This window comes from Taurulus bubalis (genome assembly GCF_910589615.1).
Source record: "Taurulus bubalis genome assembly, chromosome: 2".
In the NCBI taxonomy this organism is placed as follows: Eukaryota; Metazoa; Chordata; class Actinopteri; order Perciformes; family Cottidae; genus Taurulus; species Taurulus bubalis.
The window spans coordinates 42,854,830-42,879,847 of record NC_136590.1 but is presented as its reverse complement, the minus strand read 5'-3'; the positions used below and the strand labels follow the sequence as shown (position 1 = coordinate 42,879,847).

General features: G+C 44.6%; 1 protein-coding gene and 1 pseudogene across 3 annotated transcripts in view; both read right to left on the bottom strand.

The window, feature by feature from the left end:
* usp25 (ubiquitin specific peptidase 25) overlaps window positions 1-24,750 on the bottom strand; it is a 28,432-nt gene extending 3,682 nt beyond the window's left edge. Inside the window, exons 1-24 of one of the 2 annotated variants that reach the window (XM_079214172.1) lie at window positions 24,606-24,667; window positions 21,634-21,711; window positions 21,020-21,164; window positions 20,546-20,669; window positions 18,970-19,132; window positions 17,185-17,271; window positions 15,794-15,931; window positions 14,070-14,146; window positions 13,696-13,769; window positions 12,143-12,294; window positions 10,082-10,209; window positions 9,862-9,957; window positions 9,566-9,730; window positions 8,320-8,558; window positions 8,147-8,217; window positions 7,814-8,042; window positions 7,264-7,539; window positions 6,527-6,666; window positions 4,747-4,911; window positions 3,130-3,225; window positions 2,162-2,340; window positions 905-983; window positions 650-729; window positions 203-326 (exon numbers count right to left, since the gene is read on the bottom strand). In XM_079214172.1, the coding sequence (XP_079070298.1) occupies window positions 203-326; window positions 650-729; window positions 905-983; window positions 2,162-2,340; window positions 3,130-3,225; window positions 4,747-4,911; window positions 6,527-6,666; window positions 7,264-7,539; window positions 7,814-8,042; window positions 8,147-8,217; window positions 8,320-8,558; window positions 9,566-9,730; window positions 9,862-9,957; window positions 10,082-10,209; window positions 12,143-12,294; window positions 13,696-13,769; window positions 14,070-14,146; window positions 15,794-15,931; window positions 17,185-17,271; window positions 18,970-19,132; window positions 20,546-20,669; window positions 21,020-21,164; window positions 21,634-21,711; window positions 24,606-24,647 (3,147 nt within the window). In that variant the 5' untranslated portion in view covers window positions 24,648-24,667. Of the gene's footprint in view, window positions 1-202; window positions 327-649; window positions 730-904; window positions 984-2,161; window positions 2,341-3,129; window positions 3,226-4,746; window positions 4,912-6,526; window positions 6,667-7,263; window positions 7,540-7,813; window positions 8,043-8,146; window positions 8,218-8,319; window positions 8,559-9,565; window positions 9,731-9,861; window positions 9,958-10,081; window positions 10,210-12,142; window positions 12,295-13,695; window positions 13,770-14,069; window positions 14,147-15,793; window positions 15,932-17,184; window positions 17,272-18,969; window positions 19,133-20,545; window positions 20,670-21,019; window positions 21,165-21,633; window positions 21,712-24,605 lie in introns of both variants that reach the window. The other variant, XM_079214173.1, reaches the window with a different exon arrangement.
* LOC306733270 overlaps window positions 1-25,018 on the bottom strand; it is a 161,851-nt pseudogene that overhangs the window by 119,068 nt on the left and 17,765 nt on the right. The gene's annotated exons all lie outside the window — the stretch shown is intronic.

Sequence of the window (25,018 nt, the reverse complement as noted above, 5' to 3'; positions counted from 1 at the left end):
CAAAGCAATATCTCAGAGAGCAAATTTGATTATCGTGTCGCAGCTCGGTACTGAAGGAGAAACGTCTGGCCGTGTTAGTTTTGCTGAGTCACTTTTAGCAAGGGGGGGTGGGGGGGGGCGTCTGATAGGGGGGGAAAGGGAGTGACAAAGAAGAGCCGGGGACACAGGGATCATTTTAATAGAAAATCCACGACTGCCTCACCAGCAAACACTGTCGACGGTAATGTCCGAGCAGCTCCTCGTCGTGTCCTCTGTACGGCCCTTTAGACAATAGCTCCTTGTTGTACTGGTATGAGTAAATTAGATACATCACAGCCTCCATGTAACTGGGGAAGAGAAGATAAACAGATGTTACACGCAGATAAAAACGGCATCAAAGCTGCACTGAGGACTTTTGAAAGGAAACCCGTCTCACCGAGGAAATAAACCCGATGAACTCACTGCACAACTAACTACAAAGAGGGGGCTGCACAGACTGGGATACGCCGCCCCCTGCAGGTGACATTTCAACATTGCCCGGCCACTGCAGTCGGGGGAATTAGATCAACGTTGCGTGCAACATTAAACTCACGAGTTCAAGCTTTAACAACACGGTTCAATGTTTCCGCTACTGGACACTAAGAGGGGTAGAGCTAAGGTGTCGGCATACTTGGTCTTCTGAAAGAGATCCAGGCCAGTCATCATGAAGATCGTTGTATCGCGGAAATTCCGGTAAGCCTGATGCCACATCTGGTGAAGATGAACAGAGGTTAGCGTCAGGCAAACTCACTCAAAAGCACATCCAAAAAGCCCTGTCGACCTGCATGTTTCATGTCCCAGCAAAGAAAATGGATCATACTGCATTAAATGATGCATAAAAAGACTCAAACTACTACTTTGGAGGAATAAAGACAGCGCTGCTGACCTCGTATTCATCCATGTTGACCTCCTCGGGTTTGATTAGGTCCAGTTTGGCACGTGCCACATTCATAATGCTCTTACATCTGTAAGGGGGGGAGACAGGAAGAGGAGCCGGTGTTAGCGATGAGTCACTGTGAGGTACTCCAGGAGTTGAAAGCGTCCACCCTGCCCCTAGGCCTCAACATGGCCTCACAAATCACTCTTTAGTGCTGAGAGGAGAAGTGAAACGCTCCTCCGGAGGCTCCTATTGAGGCCACGCGCGAGAGTATATCTAATTATCTCGCTCAAAATAGCAGAGAAGGGAGAAATCAATTCTTCACTCATGAATATGGATCGAGGCCATCAAGCGTGGCTGAAAAGTTTCAAGAGATAGTAAGGGGCACTGCGGACCCTAATGACAGGAGCAGCGCACCGTCAATAGGAAGGGACTCTTGATATTTACCAGCAGTATATAAAAGACAAAGCCATTAAAAAGTCATGCGTCTCCTAAGATTTGTGTTTGAACGAAGCAGAAGGAACAGAGAGGAAGGTTTGCAGCAGTGGAGTGTTGACCAGTCTGTGCTGACAGAGGAAAGGCCTCTGCTGCCTCCTGCTGGTCTTTACGAGTAAGTTCAGGACGTTTAAGCACTTCAATTGATTTTATTAAGTGACTGAGAATCGAATGCACTTCATTTTAGAGCAGATTTGTATTAAGAGCAATGTTAGGGCAGAGTGTACAGTCAAACCGACGAGTAAACTGACCACCCCTGACATATTTTATGGATATTTTATATTATATTCAGTGCATGATAACTGCAGGAAGTCTGTGTAAAAAGAGTGATTTGGATGAATTGTGAGCACAGTATTTCCTGTAAATATTGCATAAGAGATGAGTACTTCTTTAGGAACTTTTAATTCAATTCTGTCTGTATATGTTTTCTTTTTTAAGAATTTCTAACAATCATACATACATAATGGGCTTCTTTTAAGACAACTTCATTGTTTTCTTCTCCCTGACGCTTGGCCTCTCTTCTATTAGCTCTTTGGTTGTTTCCACAGTTTTACTTTTCTCACACAGAGCTGAGCGGCTTTGGCTCAGGGAATGAAACTTGTGTTCAGGTCTGCACTGTGTCCTTTTATCCTTTAAAGTGTACATTATAAAATGACAATTCCATTTAGTATTCTTCACAGAAAATGCATGAGACGCTGAGATTAAGGCCAACTGTAGATTTGTTTTAACAGTTGTCTCGCACCCCTTAGACTCCAGAAGGACCGAACCTACCTCTCATCGAAGGCCAGGTTCCGGTCGGCAAACTGAGTGAGCAGAGTCCTCTCCAGAATCTTCTTGGGCGCCTGGTTTTGGATGAAGTACACGATGATGTGCTGCAGCCGGTAGTCGTTCTCAGGGGGCGTGTCCTCTTGGGCGAACCTCAGCAGACGAGCATACTCCAGCTTTATGGCCTGAGCAGAGAGAAAAGAGGGGACGAGTCGTGGTTAAAAGCCGAGTACGGTTGAGGCGGTATGGACATGGGTTCTACTACTGATTCTGGTCCTCTGGGGTCGAGACCTGCAACGGGTTTTATTTTGCAAGTTTTCATCTGGAACGGCCAGCTTCGAGTTGATTTATGAAGTCATGACGCACTTGCAGATTTGAGCTCAGATTTCATTCAGCACAACAATTCTAACAGTCTAATGGATTGTGTAAATGTTGGACTGAGCCGCTGCCTATAATGAAGTGTTGACAGCAAAACCCTGTGCGTTTAAGCACGCCATCTTCCCTCTGTGTTGTGGAAAAGTCACAGGTTCAATGGGTACTCAGACGCAAACACACAACACAGAGTCTGCAGCAGGCTAATGCGTCTCAAATGCTTTCAGTCAGGAAAACACATTCACCTGCTCTCTGTCAGGCTCCCCTCTCTCTCTCTGAACTAAACAAAAAAAAAACTGTTGCATATTCAATTTCACACGATTATTATTGAGATGGAGTCAATTTAGCCTCTCTCTCAAAGAAGACGTTTGGCAACGTTGGGGATGCTGACTGGGATCCAATAATCAAATGTGCTGTCTGGAAAGTTGAGCGGTTCAGAGCTGAGCACCTGCACTGCATCAGACTGAATACTGACAAGTATCCCCTCACAGGAAACCTCTGTTGAGTTTCTCCGTTATCTTGTGTAACTTTGTTACAGACAGACGCACATCAATGGAGGTGGAGTGAGTACGTGTGGGATGAGGAGAGGTAGGAGTGTGTACCTGAAAAAAGGCGGTCTCAGGCCCGTTCTTTTCATACACGATGCTGGATTTGCCAATGGCCATAATTACACCCTGCATGTTGGGGGTCATCATCGCCTGCCCGGGGAAGCAGGAACCATGTCAAACAAAACAACAGGTCCCCGAGACGAAACCGAGCAAAGTCACGCACTCACGTTATGCGGTTGGAAGCAGCGGCGACATGCCGGTCATCACTCAGCAAGTCCATGCATTGGTTAGAGCGACGCAAGGACGGCGTGTGAGAAGCCAAGGCGGCCATGAGGCAGCGGTGTGTAGCATAGCCTGTGCATGACACCGTGTCCTAACCGGCCCTCTGATGCTCCGTTTCTATTCATTCCTGCCACGCGCTTCAAAAGTGGAGACGTTGAAATGAGGCGTTATCTAAACCAGTGATTTTCAACCACTGTGCCGTGAGAGATCGTCAGGTGTGCCGTGGGAAAATGTCTAAATATTATTTAGTATAATTTTCCGTTGTTGAGCGTCTGATCCTGCTATATAGTGGCTGGCCTAGTAATGAAATACTCCTCAATGCCAGTAGGTAGCGCAATAATTACCTACCATAGATGCTGTATTATGCTACAATGTGACATTTTGTAACTTTGGGGATTCTTTTTATTGTAGAAAATGTGCCGCGGCTCAAGAAAGGTTGAAAAGCACTGATCTAAACAGCACCTCGTCATTTAACTCCAAAAACCTGAAGGAGCCAGCTGGCTGGAGGGAGATCTAATATGTATAATAATACTATAATACTAATAATAATAAATAAATAAATAATATTTAATTATTTATTTAATATTTATTTATTTAATTTTTTTATTTTACAATAAATATATTTATTTATTTATTTTATATTTTTTATTTAATATTTATTTATTTATTTAATATGTATTTAATATTTAATAATAAATAAATAATACTATAATACTAATATGTGTATTATATATGTATTTTCAGTAAATATCCCAATATAAATCAAGAGATCTCCGTTTAAAAACAACAAAGTAACAACTCCTAATCTTTTAGGTCTCCTGTCTATCTGGAGTGACATTATAGGTGCTTTGTTTTACATGACGTAACACTTCCTGTTAGGACACGGTGTGTCTCCATCTTACAATATTAGTTGACAGCCCTAGTGTGGCAGGTAGCGAACAGCAGCAGCAACACACTCAGAACACTCTGGCCTACAACTACCGCTCACATCATGCCGACCCCAAAAACAGAGATCCTATGACATCATGATAACTTCATGAAGTCTGTGCAAACATTAATAAACATCCTCTGTGTGTGCATTCGGTGTTATACACTGGTGAAAGGTGAGTATCAAACGGACAACATACGACATGAGCCTGTTCTCACTTAAGACCGCTAACAGCTCGACCCGCCTTTGTACCAAGATGCAGACGAGCTCGAGAAGAGACTTTTCACACGAGAGTAACAAAAGCAAAAAGGAGGGCCGCCTCATTGCGCAGCATTGTCCTCCATGAAGGGTCAGAGTCTCTCAGGTGTGGAAAAACCTTCTGCAGAGCTCTCACTCCACATGCCAAACGGGCACAGGCTTCTCAGGACAAAAGAGTCGGGGTCGGGGCGGGCGAGGGCTACCTCGTCATCGTACCCGCCCTCTTCTGACTCAATGACAAAGGTCCCCACGTTGGGAATGGCCACCTCGACCGTGCGCTGGCCAGGGGACTCGTCCTCCGTGACCGGGGCAGAGGGAGGGGTGACCGGCTGGACCTCGGGGTGAAGGGAGGAGGGAGGGGGAGGAGACTGTAGAGAGAATGGGACAGATGAAACAGGAAGGACAGAGTACTGACGGAGAGGCAGGGAACATTGCATGTAGAGGAGGAAGAACAGTGAAATATCAGAGGAGTGGAACTGGGCTCGACAGATCACTTAACTTTCAGTCCATGTTCAGACTCACTGGGCTCAACTGTTGACAGCATCGGGGAGGGAAACTACATGGTGTGTGTGCTCGAGTTCGGCTGAAGAATCTTTACGTTTTAGTATTTTTAGGAGGACACAGCGGTTCTGTTTGTGAAAAACTCTTTTAACCTGCATTAACAAAAGGAGCTGAACGCAACACAATACTCACTTACTGTATTATCATCTGGTAAGGCGAACAAACAGTTATCATCCATATGGAGTTGAGTTTCTGACCAGCTGGTCTTTTTTCTTTGAGCTATTTGGCTATTTAGCTGCTAGATGCTCCGCTATGTTCGCCAGCTAGTCGCTAACTTTGTCCGTCTGCTGTTTGGTGCTGAACAGGTAGTGCACAGCGGGCTTTGAGGGGTCTTTTGCGGAGGGGAAAAAACAGCGCTATGAGAGCAGTGAACAAACACGGTGATGCTGCCGGTCAGAAAACCAAAACAAAGAGCTAAATGTCTCCGTGAAGCTGAAGAGTCCAGTGACCATTTTCGTGGTTGATTCTGATATTATTTTATTTAAGTAACCTGCTGATTTTGATTTTCTTTCCATGATCTATAACTGAAAACAAGGCTTCCAGGCTAACTTCTTCACCACCATCCAAAAACTATGTTTAGACTGTCCTGAACTCAAGGTAGCCTGTCAGAAAGGAGAAATGTTATACTTTTACTTTGCTATCGTATATATGCGTTGGGAGAAATAATTTATTGCCGTTAGTAGAATTAATGATGTATTAGAAGCTGCTTAGAGCTAGAGTTAGGAAGTTAAAGGCCTCATAATCGTCTTTCTTCAATCTATTATATGAAAACAACTGGATGCATTCAAGTTTCTCGCCAAAAACTGCTTTTTACAAGATTACATATGAACACCTCATGATAACGTTTCATCGTTTATTTGCTCAATTCTTAGTTTCACCAAGTTAAGTAGAGCTTGAACGCATCACAATGCGAGTCACGGTAACCTCCAACAACTTTAGCTGGTCACTGGGAGTCACTCTGAGCAGCATGAAGGGAATTCATCACAATACAATGTGTATATAGTAGTATGTGTCTGACCAAGTTAGTTGTTATTTTTGGACAAGTTGAAAGCAATGTGTGTGTGTGTGTGTGTGTGTGTGTGTCTCTGTAACTTCACTGTCCGTGCTGACATAAAGCTATCATGCTGCACATGTGGCTGACAAAACAAATCTAATGTGAGACTGATCTGAATAAAAATATTGACTACAGCAGCTTTAACACGCTCTTGAATCGATACTTGAATGTTACTTTTTAGGAGCCAGAAATGACATCACATTAAATTAGGGCAATAGAAACCTAAGCAAACATCCAAAAGATGTTCTCTGAGTTCACTTACTCAGGAAAATAAGAAAAGAAATCAAAACACAGGTGGACACACTTCAGTTTGTTGGTTGGCATTCACAAACTGACACGTATGAGACAGACAGACGTGTTTTACATACAGCGGTTAACAAAGCCTCGGGGCTCCTCTCCTCCTGCTCGGCAGCAGCCCTGGAGATGGCCCTCTCCGTGTCCTCCTGCAGGTGTTTGGAGTCGTTCGTGGGTGACGGCTGCTCCATGTACTCTGGCTCCTGCTGGGCTACTGCACGAGGGCAAACGGCATCATGGGAGAAAACAAACACAAAGAAAAACACAGTTCTTTAGTTGAGTTTTCTTCCCCTCCCCCGCCTCACAGTGCACTAGGTCTACATGCAGCTGGAAGTTATGCGCAGCGCTGACAGGATTACATTTGGGAAGCTCGCATTTTGGACAGGTGCCTGGAGTCAAATGTCATTTTGGTAATAACAGCATGACCTCATTAAAAGCATCCCTTGGGTTCCACTAATAAAAACCTTTTACTGCCTAAAGCACCCAATCATCATAGCATGTGTCCACCATCATTCAATAGAAATACATCCAAACGCTGTGGGCTGCATCATAGACATCAAAGATCACGTTCTTACAGCCATCTATTTAAGCCGGGACCTTTCCTGTGATCTACTGTGTATGCGGTATACAATAATACACACATGCCACAAGGAGTTGGAAGTGTAACGCTGCATGCCAATATTTCAAGGTCATTTCCATAACATTTTGAAAACTCTTTAGGGAATAAGAGTTTTTCTGTATTCATCCTCCCACCAATTATTGACTCTCAATCAATTCTTCTACTCTGCAGTCTGAGTGTCATGACCCTGACCTGTGTTGTCTGGAGGGCTGGACTCAATACTCATGGGCTGAGGGGAAGAGGAAGAGGTGGAGATGCTGGATGCGGCTGCGGCTGCGGCTGCGGCTGCGGCCACGGCTGCTGCGGCCAGGGCCAGCTTCTCCTGCTGAGCCTTGCGGACCTGCAGGGCGTCCCACTCCTCGACCTCCTTGTTGAACAGCTCGTTGTCCTCCCTCACGTACTGCTTCAGGTCGGGAGGCAGTTTGTCCATGCCGCTGAGTATCTGGCCCGTTTCTTTATCAAATTCCTCTGCAGAGACAACGATCGTAATCTAATCAAAAACATGACAGTTTATTGCTGCAATGTGAGTTTATATACATGTATAATACTGTATTGGACAAACAGGAGAGAGATGGCAAAACAAAGTCTGAGTGGAACCAGCTTCACTACTTTGATTTAAACTGAGCCAACAGCACATAAGTCTTGTCTTTTTCTAAATTAAAGCTCAGAGGTAAGGCTTTGTAGTTACCAGCTACTATCTATGTCCTTTTATGCCACAAACCATATCGGGGTCCATGTTTACCTTCTATGAGAAAGGGCTTCTTGTCGTTGATGTACATGAGGCAGTAGGCGCTAGCGTTGCGGTAGCCTCCGAACGAGTCCCGGACCAGCTCCTCCCAGGACGACTTGGTGACGGAGATGTCGTTGTACTTCATCCAGCAACGCTGATGCGGGTCGTAGATGTAAGCCCAGTAGTGGCCTGCATTGGCCTGGCCTTCGTGGACGAGCACTGCATGAAGCCGGTATGGAACCTGCAACAATGCGAAGGAGGTTTGAAATGTTGATTAACAAGGGGAGAAGTTCATTTGGCTTTTGGTATTTCAAAGATGTCCGAATCCAGGAAAGAGCCGCTCACCTGCATCGTGGATTTGTCAGAGTACATGAGCTCAATGGTTCTGTGGATTCTGTTGATACTGCCCTGCAGATCTAGTGGGATGAAAAGCATATACAATCTATTAGTAAGTGCCTTTTCATGCTTAAGGACCCAAGCACAGAGGGTTGTATAGGAGGCCGGCACAGGAGACCTACCACGGCTGTCGTTTTCCACTTCACTCCTCCAGCGGTGCAGGCAGCCCTCGAGCACCCTCAGCTCTTCATCGGTGATGTGGCGCGGGGCCGGGTGCATGGGGAGGTCGGGGGGTAGCCGGGACTGGGTAAAGGGCTTATGGATGGGTACTCTCTGCTGCTGGGCTGCAGTGGGAGCTGTGGTGGGAGCTGAGGCCGAGCCTGAGCTCTCCAAGGGAGGCAAGGGGTCCTGCTCGGCTGTGCTGCAGGGGTGAGAGGCACACAAGATATTAAATTATTATTACATTTTACAATACCAGCTTTTTTGCAGCTTAGAATAATGAAAAACTAAGTCTTATTGAGGCTAGGGGATAAAGCAGAAACCAACATAAGTAGTGCCAGTAAGGTGAGCTAAAGGCAGCTCACAGCACCTCAGTGTGGTCTGAAAGTCAAGCACGTTATTTTATTATGCTGGTGTATTCTGTACACACAACCTCTAGTGCATGTCTGTCCGTCCTGGCAGATGAATCCGTCCTCTGTTGCTCGTCCTGAGGTTTACATGTGGTCCCTGTTAAGGAGTTGCATGCATCAGGCAGGATGTGTCTGACCCCGGGTTAAGATAGGGGTACAAATATTATAATCAAATTGCTTAAATCACTCTTTTTACATCTCGATCATACTGTTAAAGGAATGTCCGCTGATTGAGACAGACCTATTAGCATTACATAAACCGAGAGTAGAAACATAACCCATTCAAGTACGTAAACCCCAGTGAACATATGTGCTCTTACGCACCGGTTGAGAGCACAGCTAAGGCTGATGGGAATGTCATCAGTTCTACTGGTATGGATCATAAACTAAAGTATAAATGTAACTGCCTGACCAAAGTGACCGACCGGCCAACACTGCCACCCCTAGAGCAATACAGCTAACATGCTAACAACACTGGAAGAAACAATTGGTTCTTCAGTGGCACGTAGGAGTGATTTACAAGAACTTTTCACATTCATCAAGTTTCCTCAGACCAAAGTCACACGTAGTGGTATCTACAGAGGATTATCAGCTGGATCTGCTGCTCTTCTCGGCTTTGCAGAGCCTTTTACGTGGCCGCTAAACTTACTGGTTTGGTTCACACTTACTGCTCTCTATCTATTCTCTTTTCTTGCAAAAAAGTCTGCTAAGTTTGTGCAGTTGAGAGGGTTTGCTAAATCTAACTTGCAATAAAATAGGATAAGAATAGAAAGGGGAGGCTGTAGGTTATGAAACTTGCCTCGGTAGGGACAGCTGTTGTCCTGTTGTGCCACCGGGGGGCGCTGACGAGTCAATGTCTTCCACTGGGGATGTGCACACTGGCTTACTGGAGGCAAACTCCATGGCGTACTGGAGGACATCTGCCAGAGGGAACCTCTTGGGGCCGGAGCCGTAACTCAGATACCTGAAGGAGAGCGGGGGGAATAAGAATCGAGGACAGAGAGACAGACGCAGAGTGAGACATTCTCTCCACGGCTTTCTGGAGAGCTTTGTTGACCTTGGCTAAATCATGAGTTATTGGTCGACTAGTAGTACCTCTCCAGTCGCTGTTGAAGCAGAGTGAGATGCTCTTTCAGCCTCCTGATCTCCTCCCTCTTGATTCTGGTTACTTCCCTGTTCCTGTCCATGTACCTAAATACACAAAGACCACAGCCGAGGCTTCAGTCTCGAACACACTTGGCATTCATTGTTTTTCCACCGAAGAGAGAATAACTCTTGTCGATCGTACAATCAAGGCCAGCGCTAACAGTTCTACCTGTCCATGTAGAGCATCGAGGGGAACTCCAGCTTGTTGTGGATCTTCTCCGGGCGGCCCAGGGCTTGGTTAAACTCAAATCTTGACAGTTCGAAGGTCAACACGGGAGGGAGTTCTGTGAACCAGTGCTGGAAGGAAAATAGGGTGGAGAGCTTGGTAAAGACATTTTGTCTTTAGAGTCACAGATGCTCAAAACTACATTTCTTTTGGCTGTTGATTTAGATTTGAGCAGCATTTCATATGGCATGGAAGCATAACCTTTGATTATGCCAGTCATAGAGAGAGAAACGAGATTTTTTTTAAATTATTCAGGTCTTCTTTTGGGAACAAAGGAACTCTTTCTCCCCCACCCTTGCACTGGATGTTACGTTTCACGGGTGTGAGCTCACTACTTGCAATTCAGGTCACGATGGAAGCTTGTTGTTGGTGATGTACTGTAATTGCTCAGATATCCTGAACTCTGTATCAGGGCTCTCCGCTTACATGCACTAATAAGGACACAGAGGACATTAAAAAAGCAGTAAAGTTTTAAAGGAATACAAATATAGTAAATGTACTTTTGATTATTTTCCAAGGAAGAAAAAAAGCAGGTCAACACTGATAGCATCGAGTTAGCTATTTATACTATATGCCTAAGTGCAAAAATATCTAGACGGATACAAGAACACACAAGCGCAGTTTGGTCCTGCACGCCAGTGAGCCTCCAACACCAAAATGTATTGTTTTAAAATATGAATATATCATCTCTCAGTCAATATAAATCCTGCACGCTGTACATTACAATCATCTTTATGTATGTACACAATCATCCCCTCCATGTAAACCCTATTTATTTATTTGTGCTATTTCAATTGTTTACTACTTGCAGAAAACCTGACTTGTACATAGACGTTTTATTTCTTATTTACATGTTGGTCATTTCCAATTTGAATAAATTCATATAATATTAATATATCAACCTATTTTTCCACTTTCACAGTTCGGCTTTGTTGTCATCGTCCCAAGCCGTTTATTCTTTTTCTTTAGAGAGATGCAAAAACATGCATGTGCATCCATACTTGGCCAACAAAGGTGATTCTGATCAAATATTGCAGAGGTGCAGTTAAGCTAACCTAGCGTGTAGTTATCAGCGTCACTGAAAAATAATAGTAAAATACATCACTGTCATTTCTAAAATAGTGACCAAGATCTCCATTTACCTGTGGACTGGATCAGCTTTATGTGGAGCAGGTTTATATTTCAGACCTTTTTATTTAAGTACATTTGCTCATATGTTAAAATGAAGTTCCTTCTGTGATCGGCTCCTGTTGGTTATTTTACATTTTTGTAATTTTTCAAATTAAAAGCCCTGTGTCAGTGGATAGAAACCCGTCACTTTCCAAAAAGGCTCTTTGTAAAACAGGAGCGTGTTGAGGAAAATGCAGAGACTAGTACACTGTATTGTACACATGGTACCTCAAATGAAGCTACTGCCATCTTGTGGTACTTGTACCTTACTACAAAATATAGTTTGGCTGGCATTAACACATATCCACCCACAGTGACTGAAATAGGACAATCACACTTGAGATGAGTAATCCCAACACCAAAGTGTTGAAAATAACATGATTATAATGTCGAAGTTAAAGAGAATCCATAATTTATTCACAACAGAAACTTGAGAAATATCTGATCAAATATATTACATTTTCCTTGTACTCTAAGTGCTTGGTTGCCATGTCCATGTATTCCTAAATGATGTGGATGGAGTGTCTGGTGCTTTTCCAGAGGGCTGGGTGGCATCCTGAGCCCTGGCCTGGTAAGTAGCTGCTCCAGCTGCTGAGGGACGGCCTCGGCAAGGCCACAGCGAACCGGAGGTCACACCCAGAATAGCACAGGTGTGACATAAGGACCAGGAGGTCAACCCTTTGGAGAGGATCCACTTCATCAATCCAAAATGATTGCCAGCTCTTAAATTACTGCTCGTGCACCTCAACTCAAACTAACTTTGAATTTCATTTTGCAGAACGTCCCTGGACATTTCGGTGGAAACGACTGTAGTCGTACAGCTTTGGCACTGACCTCTTGTCCAGACCTGGCAGAGTTCTCTGCCGAGTGCAGGGACTCGATCTCGCCCTCAATCATCGCTGCCTCCAGACATTCGTGGAGATCCTTGAAGCCGTTCACCTGCAGCGGGTACTGCCCGAACATCTCGGTGTTCTCAAACTTTTTACCTGTGGAATTACAGAGAGAGAAAGTGAGCGAGTGAGTGTGAGAGAGAGAGAGAGAAAGAAAGTGAGAGTGAGTGAGTGAGCGAGCGAGAAAGAAAGAAAGTGAGAGAGAAAGAAAGAAAGAAAGTGAGCGAGAAAGAAAGTGAGTGAGAGAGTAAGAAAGAGAAAGAAAGTGAGAGAGAAAGAAAGTGAGAGTGAGTGAGAGAAAGAGAAAGAAAGTGAGAGAGAAAGAAAGTGAGTGAGAGAAAGAAAGAGAAAGAAAGAGAAAGAAAGTGAGAGTGAGTGAGAGAAAGAAAGTGAGTGAGAGAGAGAAAGAAAGTGAGAGATAGAGAGAGAGAAAGAAAGTGAGTGAGTGAGAGAAAGAGAAAGAAAGAGTAAGAAAGTGAGAGAGAGAGAAAGAAAGTGAGAGTGAGTGAGCGAGGGAAAGAGTGTGAGAAAAAGAAAGAAAGTGAGAGTGAGTGAGAAAGAAAGTGAGAGATATAGAGAGAGAAAGAAAGTGAGTGAGAGAGAGAAAGAAAGTGAGAGATAGAGAGAGAAAGAAAGTGAGAGTGAGAGAGAAAGAAAGTGAGTGATAGAGAGAGAAACAAAGTGAGAGTGAGAGAAAGAAAGTGAGAGTGAGAGAGAGAGAAACAAAGTGAGAGTGAGAGAAAGAAAGTGAGAGTGAGAGAGAGAGAAACAAAGTGAGAGAGTGAGCAAGAAAGTGAGAGCAAGTGATCGAGGGAGAGAGTGTGAGTGAGTGAGAAAGTGAGAGAAAGAGAAAGAAAGTGAGAGTGAGTGAGTGAGAGAAAGAAAGTGAGAGTGAGTGAGCGAGCGAGAAAGAAAGAAAGTGAGAGAGAGAAAGAAAGAGAAAGAAAGTGAGAGAGAAAGAAAGTGAGAGAGAGTGTGAGTGAGTGAGTGAGAGAGTGAGAGAGAGTGTGAGTGAGAGAGTGAGAGAGAGACAGCATCACATACAAAGGTCACAGGCGTGACAGAAGAGTGCGAAAGGCAATGAGCATGAAAGCAATAGCTGCACACTCGTTTGCATCCAAGCTGATTTTCACTTGTTCAGCAGTCACTCAGTCATCATTAAACAGCTGCATAGACCTCCCTGCATCAACTACTGATGAGAAGCCCCCCCAAACAAAGCAAAGAGAGAGGAGTTGCTGGCGGACATGCAGATGAGGCATTAAGGTCACTTGATGAGTCCACTGGCCCAGCTTCCGGTGGCTCTGGGCCAGTAATGTCACGCATAATAAGCACAATGTCAATCAGCCATCAAGGTCTTCCACGATCGATGCAGCCGCTCTCCTCTTTTACATGGACCACGTCTCATTAAGACAAGGTCACCTTTCATTACTAGGGGCAAGGACACGGACCACGCTAACGCTAACGCTAACGCTGCGTGTCTCTGTGGTTCTCCCTCACCTTCCAGGACGCCCACGGCAAGGAAGCGCCCGTAGAAGAGCTCCACCATGGGGTTCTTTGGCTTCTCACCCTCCCTGAAAGCACAACAAAGCAGCTTAAAGGAGGCAGCTCTGATTCAGGTAAAGGTAAACAATGAATACAGGGTTCATACACCTTTTGACCAATGGATTTCCATGGCTTTAAACCAAATTTCCATGACGTGAAATCTTGGTGTAAACATGAGAAAATGTAGTATTTAAACTGACAATGAGAATTCCAAAGCATATAGTATAGCTTACATGACACAAATGAATACGAGACAATAGTTTGATTAAAAGACAAATATATAACATTTATATAGATGCCTGTATGTTGCATGTCCGCTCTGTGGCTACCTGTCTTCCTCGGCCTTCATCTGGAAGGCGTCCTCCAGCCAGTCCAGCAGCTTGTGGGTGAACTCGCTCACATCCTGCTGTTGAGGAAAGCACACACACACACACACACACACACACACACACACACACACACACACACACACACACACACACACACACACACACACACACACACACACACACACACACACACACACACACGCAGACGAAAGTGAGCAATTAGAGGCCTGCTGCCTTTGGGACGCTCGTGTCACGTAGTCAAACTACTGGACCTCGGAGCAAGACAATCAGTCAAATCATTGGTGCGTCTGTCATCTGCTGATGTACACTTATGAGGTGACTGGTCTCAGCCGATGAGTTGGCGGATTGATGGACTTCAAAAGGGGAACCGGCTCGTAGACGTCGATGCCAGCTGGTAATTCAGGTCAATGCCTCTCTGACTAATACAGAGTAGTGACATGACTGATGAGTGCAGAGGCCAGAGGGCTGACCTCAGTTAACCTCCGCAGAGACTTAATGCTTAAGTAGGAAGAACAGCGCTACTGGCATTTGACATGTGTACGTCACGTTATAGCATACATGCACAAACAGCTAATTCCTAGTCAATAGTATATTCTGCAAAGTTCAGAGGGGTGTGAGGGAGGATTATTAGTTATAGATGAGAGGGTCAGTGTCTGGGATCCAGTAGAGCTGAGTCAGGAGAATGACAATGAAACTCAAGCCTGAGGTTGAAAGGGCCGCCAAGTGGCAGTACACGTCCATGTTCATCCAAAATGTTGTCTTGTCATCAGTGTATCTGTTAGACATCTGTGTGACGTTGTTACAATCAACAGGTGAATTCTTGAGTTTGTGCCAAATGTGAAGAGATTCCCTGCAGGCGTTCCTGAGCATGGGCCGAACAGTAGAGCTGCAACTACACTACAGACTAGTTTCCTATCGATTCATTTATTGATTATTTTATCCGTGAGTTAACCCTCTCAGCACCAAGCCGTTTCAGGAGCGTTGTTCGCACCAGTCACATTTTTCTCTCTGCGGCTTTGAGTTTCACTGCAATATCTAAGTCCTGCCCCTCTACGGAAACAGAACAATCAAGTAAAAAAAAATGTAATTTGTGCAAAATAACACGGCTACACTGCCATAAAAAAAGAAGAAGAAGAAAAACGCACGTTAAATTTCTTTGATACTTTACTTTACAGAAATTGGCAAACAATGGAATCTATAAATCCAACATTTTTCCAACTGTTAACAATTAGGAAAAAAGGAATTGAGGCTCTTTGTGGTATATATATTAATCTATTCACATTTGTATAACCTCTCTGCTCAGCAGAATTTTATGTTTTTTTACAGAATCTGATTATTTCAAACGGTTTATTTGGTGCAAAATGTTAAATGAGACATGTAGAATAAAATGTTTTTGACTAAATATCACAATTTTGGGTTGCTTTCTCTGATGCAAGCGTTTGTCACACACGATGTGTTCAATGACCATCGGAAAGATGAAAATCTCACAAATGACACTCTTAAAACAGTCTTAAATGTTGGAGTGAAACCAGAGTGATAAATAATTGCTCGGAACTCCTAAGAGACTAAATTAAAAAAGGTTTTTGAAAAAGGCCAAAACTCCAGTCACAACCTGATGCAACACTGCCGTTCTCTTCATTGAACCCTGCCTGTGCCGAGCGGGTTCCATCACGCGGAGCAGGTTGTGGCAGAAAGAGGCTTACCTGCTGCGACTCGCTGGACTTGAAGGCGTCTTTGAGGATTTCCACGGCGCGTGACGGATCCACGTATTTCCTCTTGGAGCCCACCATGAGGGAGAAGAGGTTCCTCAGCTCCTGCATGAAGGGCAGGTTCCTGTGTTCCTGGTCAGAGTTAAAACAATCAGCACGTTAGTAGTGACTCAAACAGTCATGTCACAGCATTGTAAGCCTTTGTTCTTTCCTTCATACATATCCTCTATTTAAACACGTATGACAAAAATGTCATTTGAGGGCAACAAGCGTCGTTTTAAATAAAGGTTTCTCCGTAGCCTTCATCTGTAAATTGTGCAACGTCACCATAGGGGCATTATGACAGTGAGATGCGGCGGTAACGTGACTCGGCGGTGCATTATAACGTCGCGCTTATTTTTCCTTGCTGGTGAGTCGGGAATGCTAATGTCAAGAGTAGAGTCTAAGCTCTAGCAGTGTCACACTGCTCAAGTAAAAAGGTCAGTGGTTAGGGCCGAGGGGCCTGATGTAAAGAGAGGAGGGACACAAACCACACTTCCACAGCAGAGGCTTACAGCAGATTAGCGACAGGCTGCTAACCCTGTGGTGAGCGCTCAGCATCTTTCTTGTTTGTCCATATTCTCCCTGCTGACAACTAGTTAACCACACCCTGTCATCAGTGTATGAATGGGTGAATGATGTAGCGTTGAAGCGCTTTGAGTGGACGGAAGACTAGAAGAGATCAAAACAAGTACAGTCCATTTACTGTGGCTGGACACGTTTGAGCATCTCACATTTGCACAACCTCAGGAAGCACACTCTCTCTCTCTGCATGCTCATTTCTGTTCTGGAAGAGGTTCACAAAGGGAAGGAATTCTTGTCGCTTGCTAGCAGTGCGCTACGTGAACTGTCAAAGGCGAAGCGCTAAGCTGCGGTGACCTTGGGGCGCGATCACACGGCTGCTGAGCGGTGGCTCACAGCTCCAAGAGGGTCCGGGCCTCAGAGCTAAAGCACTGGTAAGCACTAAAAAGGACATCAACAGATGAAGTGTCTGACACACACACACACACACACACACACACATAAGTGAATGGTTCACTTAAGGTGGGCTGACCTTTAAAGGTGGACCAGCATTTTAGTGGCAAGCTGCTCATCGTCATTGACCAGCAACTGCACCGCCAAGTACTATTTTTATAGCCAGGTGATAAAATGGTCAAATCCTATTTTTAAATGATTTTAGTGAGTTGATAAAAATGCAACCGGTTGTGTTAAATGGGCGTATGAAATCATCTCATGTCAATCTCAGGCCCCAGAATGGAATCCAACAAAAATCGTATTATATTATTGTATTTATTGATGATTATATATATCGTTACTCAACACATGATTTCTCCCCCTGGTCCTACCTTCTGGTTGAAAGGCAGGTCGTGCACTCGGGCTGGCGGTGAGTAGTTGAGCACCAGCCTCTGGAACTCCAGCAGGTTGAACAGGGACTTTAAGGTGGAAGAGCAATGGAGACGTGTGAATAACATCCAATAATAAAGACAGCCTTGGCTCACACACATGGGAGAACGTGATTAACTGCAGTGAAAACTCCACCAACAGCCATAGAATAACTTAAGACCTTTTACAAAGGGTGCTAATCCACTATTCACACTACCTGGTGCACATGCATGCTATATGTGCAAGATACTGTTTCTCAATCACTTTGTGTCTTTCCGCTACATTTTCCTGATTTAAACACAGTTCTTAATGAAAACTTGCGCTCTCTTTAATTACATCAAGACCTTCCAAGTCAATCTGTCTCATGCTTCTGCCATAAAACTGAAATTAAAGTTGGACCATACACAAATATGACGTCAACCTGGAACCTTTCTTTATTGCTCGGAATACTTCAGACGGTGCTTGTCGCAGCATGTGATAAGTCATGAGAGCCTGAGGTGATGTAGGAAAGTACGGAAGCGCATTATTGAAAGAGCTGCACAACAAGCAAGTTCACCTTTAAAAGTCAGAATGTCAAAACCCAGTTTGTTGTGATGTTTGTTTCATTTGGGGCAGCAAGAAGAGCCACTTACTCTCCTTGCTTTAACTTTGGTTCACATGATCTGTTTGGTGCAGAAAGTGGACATAAAAAAAAGGCCTCAAGACTTGGATGTCTCATATGAAAAAGAAAAAGTTGTTTACTTCTGTTCTGGCACCGAGTGAGGCGGGATCAGGTTCCAGCACTGCCTCCTTCTCAAGGGTGGGGTTACATTACACCATGTGATGGAGTATCCAGTGTTCATCCAGCATATTTCAGCTCAGGTCACATTCTATCACCGACTCCACCAGCAAACAAGACACTGAGTCTTTGTGACAGCTGGGCTAAAAATGACCCTGCATTTTCCATCATATAAACATTCAGACTACGGTCTCACTCATGACTGCTACTTAGGAGGACCGCAGCAGATTAATGCGAGATCATTATGATGACATGCCACCACACGAGGAAATGCAACAGTCAAGACCAATGGGGCTGTAACGGTAGCAGAAATATTTGCAAATGTGCGTGGAGAGTTGTGTAGCTGCATCTCAGTGTGTGATGTGTTAAAGAATCTCTTAGTGTCGACTGAGATTTACGAATGTGTAAAGGAAACTTCAATTGTGTGTTCAGAGTGCAATCATGTGTAGTCAGATTTGCAAGTGTACGGAGATTCTTTACAACATTTACACATCGGATTAAGGTACAGTTACACAACTCTGCACATACATTCGCAAATCGCCGTGCTACAATAACGGCCCCATAAAGACCTCAGTTCGTTTAGTTTCACAGACCGAACTGTTCGTTGTCGATCCATACGCAACCGCCCTCACAGGTCAGCACAATGTGAGCGAGTGGTGGATTAATGACACAGTTTACGTTAAGCGTCATAATTTTTGAACAACCAATCTGTTTTTAAATCAACAGGAGACAATAACAGCATCGCTAACGGCTAACGATCGGGGTTCTGTTCGGTGACATTATGATGCGTTCAGGCTGTTCAGTGAGAATGAGTATTGGGCAAAGGTAAATTATAACGTAAGTATAATGTGATCACAAAATGCAGTGTTGGAGAGGAGATGTTTTCAGCAACATAAACTCGTAATTATGACCCGTTTACAAAATCTATAAAAAGCTTATACATATATTATATGTGTGTGTGTGTGCCCACCTGTATGACAGCACTGAACCAGCAGGTATTGCCAACATTTTTCAGCCCCACGGGGCAGGTGTCTATCCTCTTCCTGTCGTGCGGGTTGGGTGAGTCGCTCCACACTTCTGTGTGGGTCCGCTTCAGACTTGCCTTGTTCTCCGCTATGCTGGCCTCCAAAACTCTATTGAGTTTGAATAAAACATTGCAAAAAACAAACAAATTCAGTTTACGGCAATGTACCTTATTTTTCTACCAAATGATCTCAGCATTGCCAGCGCTAAAAACATGCTATTTTCGTCTTTATCTTGTGCAAACAAACTAGAAGAAAACCCTCGCGGCCGTACGCCTCCACAAACTATTCATGTTGCGGTTTACATCCACGTCTGTCTAAAATGTGATCCCTTTATCATTATCCTGTGTGTGAAATCGTCAGAAATAGCATACGTGTTCTTGAGTTATGCCCCCCCCCCCCAAAAAAATATGGTGACGTGACCTTTGACCTCCAAATTGTAATCAGTTCATCCTCGAGTCCAGGTGGACGTTTATGCCGAATGTGAAACCAATCACGGTGCTGGAATATTGCGTTGATGAGAAAAGGTGGAATGCGAGTTCACGTTGACCTTGACCTCTGACCTCCCAAATCTAATCAGTGTTGTGCCTCCGTCACGGCCGACGACGCTCCCGTCCTGATTGTGTGTTTGAATAGAAGGATGCCGAGGAGAAGAGCGTTTCTCCAAAGCGACCCAGTTAGCCCTCAGAGGCCGTTCTGTCACAATGAGGTTTGATTAAACTGCCAGTGTGGCTGCTTAGCATTGTCCTTTCATATTAAGGGTTGTGATTTAAAATGTAATATTCATGAGGCTTTAATTCTCCCTTATCAGGGCATAATAAGCTAATCACATGATTTACAGGTTAGGGGACCATTAGCGATGCTTTGGGTCGGTGAATGAAAGGAAAAATATGAGGTTTAATTGGAGGCTTCAAGTATTCATTCCATTAGTCCACATCAAACCCGGTCAGGCTTTGTACAACATAGTCAAGAAACTATTTTTAAAAAAAAAGGATTTCTTTCAAGACAGTACAGTTTATAAAAACACATCTCCCTTTAGCAGAAATGATTTGTTGTTACATGGAACTATTATCTCAGTTGAACATGTTGCGACAGAGTGCTGCTTTTTTTTTTAACCTCATAAACAATGTTCCAAACAGATCAGGCACACGAGTACCGATGCAACACAGTCGATCAAAGGTGCTAACAAACATATTCTTCACATTCAAACACATCATTTTCACTTGATTGTAGAGTGTGGCTGCCATTAGCATTGGCAGGCTGAGGTGGACACAACACAGAAGAGTACAGTCATGAAAGGATCGGCTTTGAATCAGCTTTATTTTAGCCGGAACGATCCATTAAAACATGCCCGGATCGGCCTCGATACGGATCCTTAGGATCGGCTCGAGGCATCCCCGATTACAATAGGGGTCTTGTGTTATTATTTTTCATTTTAGAATCGGTGCGAACTGTTTGGAAACCGTTTGGCAAGATGCCGAGTCCAGAATGTGTATCATTGGCCTGTAATGCTGCTGAGCCCACCTGCTGATGGCCTGCTCCTCATCAGTGATGCCCGTCTCCCGGAACGCCCGGCTGGACTCCTCCAGGCTGAGGGCGATGGCCCTCTGCAGGTCATCCTTATCGTCCCCAGTCAGGTCGATCACATCTGCATGGAATAAAAAAAATTAAAAAAAAACACACACAAGCTGTAGTTTGGTTTGCATGAACATGAATTCACATGGTTTCATGGTTTGTTTCAAGCTCACATTTCCTTTTAAAAAGGGATACTCATTTTCAACCAGCTCTGTCATCGCAGTGTCGACACCCAATCTGCCAGCAAACGAGCTGGGAGCTCTGGGCGGTGGCGACAAGTAGGGAGGCCGAGGCCGTTTCCACCAGCTGCCCACGCCGCAATGACATAGAGCCGGTTGAAAATGACACGTTTCTGTAGTCTTTTAATCGTCCCTGTGATGTCTCCAGACCTTCCGTGCCTAAAAGTTAGAGTAAGACGCTCACTTGTGTCCGCCTGGCTGCCGACGCTGATGTATCTGTCGCTGGCCACCTGGGACGTCTGGTAGTAGGCCGTCTCATCTTGCTGAGGAACCTTTGCGTTCTTCTCCGTCAGAAAGGCTACGGCCTCGGCCAGGTCTCCATTGCTCACCTGCAGTAGCAATGTGTTTGATGAGTACAAACACGGGACAATAAATAGCAGCAACACTCAACTTGAACTTGGGGCCCATTTCAGCTCAAGCCCTCATGAATACAGCTGCTCATTTAAAAAAGAGGGCAGTAAGATCAAAAAAAAAGTGTGTTTATCTAGTGTAAAACTGGGAACGTGTGTGGAAAATGTTTAAACTGCCACTCTGTTGTGAAAGGTTCAAATGTTGGTGTGAGGAAGAAACACCCACCTGTCTCTTACATGAAACGGGTTTTACAAGGAGCATGTGATGATGCTTGGCGGATGTTTTTGCTATGTGTGTGTTGACTTAAGTGAAAACAGAGAAACTGTCTCTGCATTTGGCAATATCAGAATGTGTGTGTGTGCGAAAGAGACAAAGACAAACAGCAAGAGAACAGTGTGTGTGTTTGTGTGTGTATATATATATATATATATATGTTTAATGATGTACCTGCAGCGCCTGCTGAAGCAGCTGAACGTCTGTGGTGCCCGTAATTTCCCTCAACTGGTTGAGTAGCGTCTGCTGGTGCTGTTGAAGAAAGGAGGATACGAGGCAGTTCAGAGCAGAGCATGATGGGAGAGAGGGCACCCGCATCGGCAGATCACAGAACAATCCTAATGTCATATCGCAATGTTATGAATTCTAATTTAACACGACTTTTATAAACTTGAAGCACAGATAAATGATCTAATCTGAGGCGCATCTAATCGGACCTGTCGATTCTCATCCCTATTAATGAGTTCACTGAAGTCTGATGACCTACTGATGTCAAACCCAGCTGGACCGCATGGCCTCACCACACACACACACACACACACACACACACACACACACACACACACACACACACACACCTGCAATATGAATGAATGAATGCACTATAAACAATGGGGGAGAGCACTTAGTGTCTGTGTTCAAGGCACAAGTCTTAGGTGGAGTCTTGAGTGAGAGGAGCATGGACTGAAGCTCTCACAGGTGCAGCAGGCAACAGATTAGAGTGTCGGTTCGAAGGGTTTCTTCATTAGTTTGAGACCCGATTCTGTTGGTGGTTTTCACACTGCACTACAGGAACCCATGGCAACGCGGTCACACCATCCACGTCACAGACGTTTTTGCCCACTTTTCATGGAGTTGCCACAGCTACTACACAAAAAGGTAATGGAACACGCTTGGGTAAATGGCACGTTATAAACCGACACAGCACCAAACAAGTAACAAAAACCGTCATCCAACATGTGTTCTGATCCATAAATAGAAAGCTCAAAGCTCTGTTCGAGTAACAGCACATAAACAATGCAATAAAGCCAATTTGTCTGTGACCATGCTCATGGCTTGTTGGACAAGACTTAGCTTAATACTCCTGTAGCACGTTAGGTCAACGTTATAGCCTGGTATACGACAATATGACATTGTTCTCGACCAACCTCATAGAGGAAGCACTACTCAGCTTTATCGGACATGTCCCAGTAGACAGTAACAAATATCATGGAGACAATGCCTAACAATGAGGGTTAGTTATCAGGAAATACATTGTTGACAATAAAACGAAGAGAGAAACTATCAGAAAACACATCTTTTTAGAGCTCCCCTACAAAGCGTTCATTACATTGTAACTCAGGCGCTTGAAGGAGACTTGAAGGATGCCGGTTTGTTGGCACGGAGGATGGCGAGCTCGGTGAAGCCTGAGGAGGATATTACACCTGTGACAGATTCGGGCCGAGTCATGCACAAGCGGTTACTCAGACGTGCACACACACACACACACACACACACACACACACACACACACACCCACACACACTTCTCATCTCCATGTGACATGTCTGGCACGGCTGTTTGTCACATTGGTCATCGGCCATTAAGAGCTTGTGAACAACACATAATTCTCTGCACACCCTGGAGCAGGGAACAACTTGTGGGGCTTTACAGCAGGTCACTATCGGGTTCTTTGTGTGTGCATGTGAAGGAGTCGCAAACAAAAACAAATTGCACAGACGGAAATAGAAGCGGCCTTTCAACATTTCGTTATTCACAGGCCACTACATGGAAACCTGCACCACCCCCTGCTCTCATGGCGCAATCTAATTAACGGCAAAACACTCATGCATGGTCAAAACAAATCATAAAAGCTATTACGCTATGGCATATTATTCATAATGAAAAGATGCAAAATGGTATAAGATCATTTATTTAGCCTGTCTCAGCTGTCATTGTTGTTAACTTTGGATTAATTTCAGCCCCAGAAGGTCATAATGGGGTTTGTGTTACACTGCTACTTTTAAGTTTGAGTCATCAACGGGTGGTTAAGTATTTATTTTTGCTCATGCTCCAGACTTCTGGCTGTCAGCAATCAGATATTTACCCCACACTGTTGTTGTTGTTCTTGTTTTAGTGAGCTACATCAGATTTGGTTTAACACACTTAAAACGCTATGTAAGACCACAGATTTACTTAACTTGCATGCAGTGCAATAAAACATGACTGTGACTGCAAACCCTTACTTTTATGCAAAAGTACAATTTCTTCACATCTGGAGAAGCAGAGTTAACATCAGAAGATCTTCTTGCATTAAAGCAACATCAGTCATGGTTTGGTCTAAACGTCTAGGAGCATAAGCAGCGGAATCGACCCCAAATGGCTCTTCGTGATCAAAAGGAAGCTCATAATGTGCCTCCACGGTGATGAACCGTCACACACTTGGCTCGCTATCTGGCTGACGTTACTCAATCCCCGCGAGGCATCAAGGCGGTGGCCCCACCTGCCTTCGCCGCTGGCCATGCTTTGTAAACACAGATATCAGTTATGTGGTGACTATCTTAACCCAGGAAACATTACACACACCCCACACGGCGTGTCCCCTCCCAGTAGAGCGCCATGTAAACAAAAAAAGACGCCGTGACGTCACTCTATAGCATTAATTACTACCAAGTTGACACTACGGTAAATCTCTCACCGACACTCGGCCTTGTTTATTTCTACAGACGACACCGTTTGCCCGGGTCGTTAATGTTGCATAAGGGAGTATTTTTTCCGCATTGCTACGTATGAGCGGTTGCCTACCGTAACCGTTGCCCAACGTAAACACACACACACACACACACACACACACACACACACACACACACACACACACACGGTTTAACGGTACTTTAGCAATAGCTGGCGTTACGGGCTACCGTTAGCTAGCAACACTACGCTTTACGCTAGGCTAATGACAGGCCTAGTTCAAATAGATTTACTTGCAATTTGGAAACAGTTTCTCGGCCACAGCCCGTAACTCACCAAAAAAAGACAATTCAACGGTAACCGTACTCACCGAGGAGCGGACTAGCCGACTCCGCGGGTACTCTGTGCCCTAAAACTACGCGGCTATCAGTTAGGCTAACGTTAGCTCGCAACCGAGTTAGCTCCAGTGAGCTTACCTTCTGAGAATGCTGCTGGAGGACATTCTGCTCCACGGTCATGGCGGGTTCAGAGATAGATGCAGTTCAGTTCAAACCGGGAGTAGCTAAACGCACCGAGTACTTTCCACTAAAGCGAGTTAAAACACGACGCTACCATGTCTCCTCCTTCATCAGCAACATCACGGGTGGAGTGACTAGTGCAGGTCGTCAGAAGGCATGAAAACATTGCTCTGCTTTGCCAGAGCTCTGGGATCGACTACTCGCGTCTGCCTGAACTGCAATTACGTCACAGATCAGTTTTTTTTTAAATCTTGGATGAAAAATAAGAATTTAAGCATCGAAAAACCAGACAAAGACTCATCAAACCCAACAAATAATAGACCCATAGCACAAACATCTCAGTGATGGCTGAGGCATACGATATAGTTTGG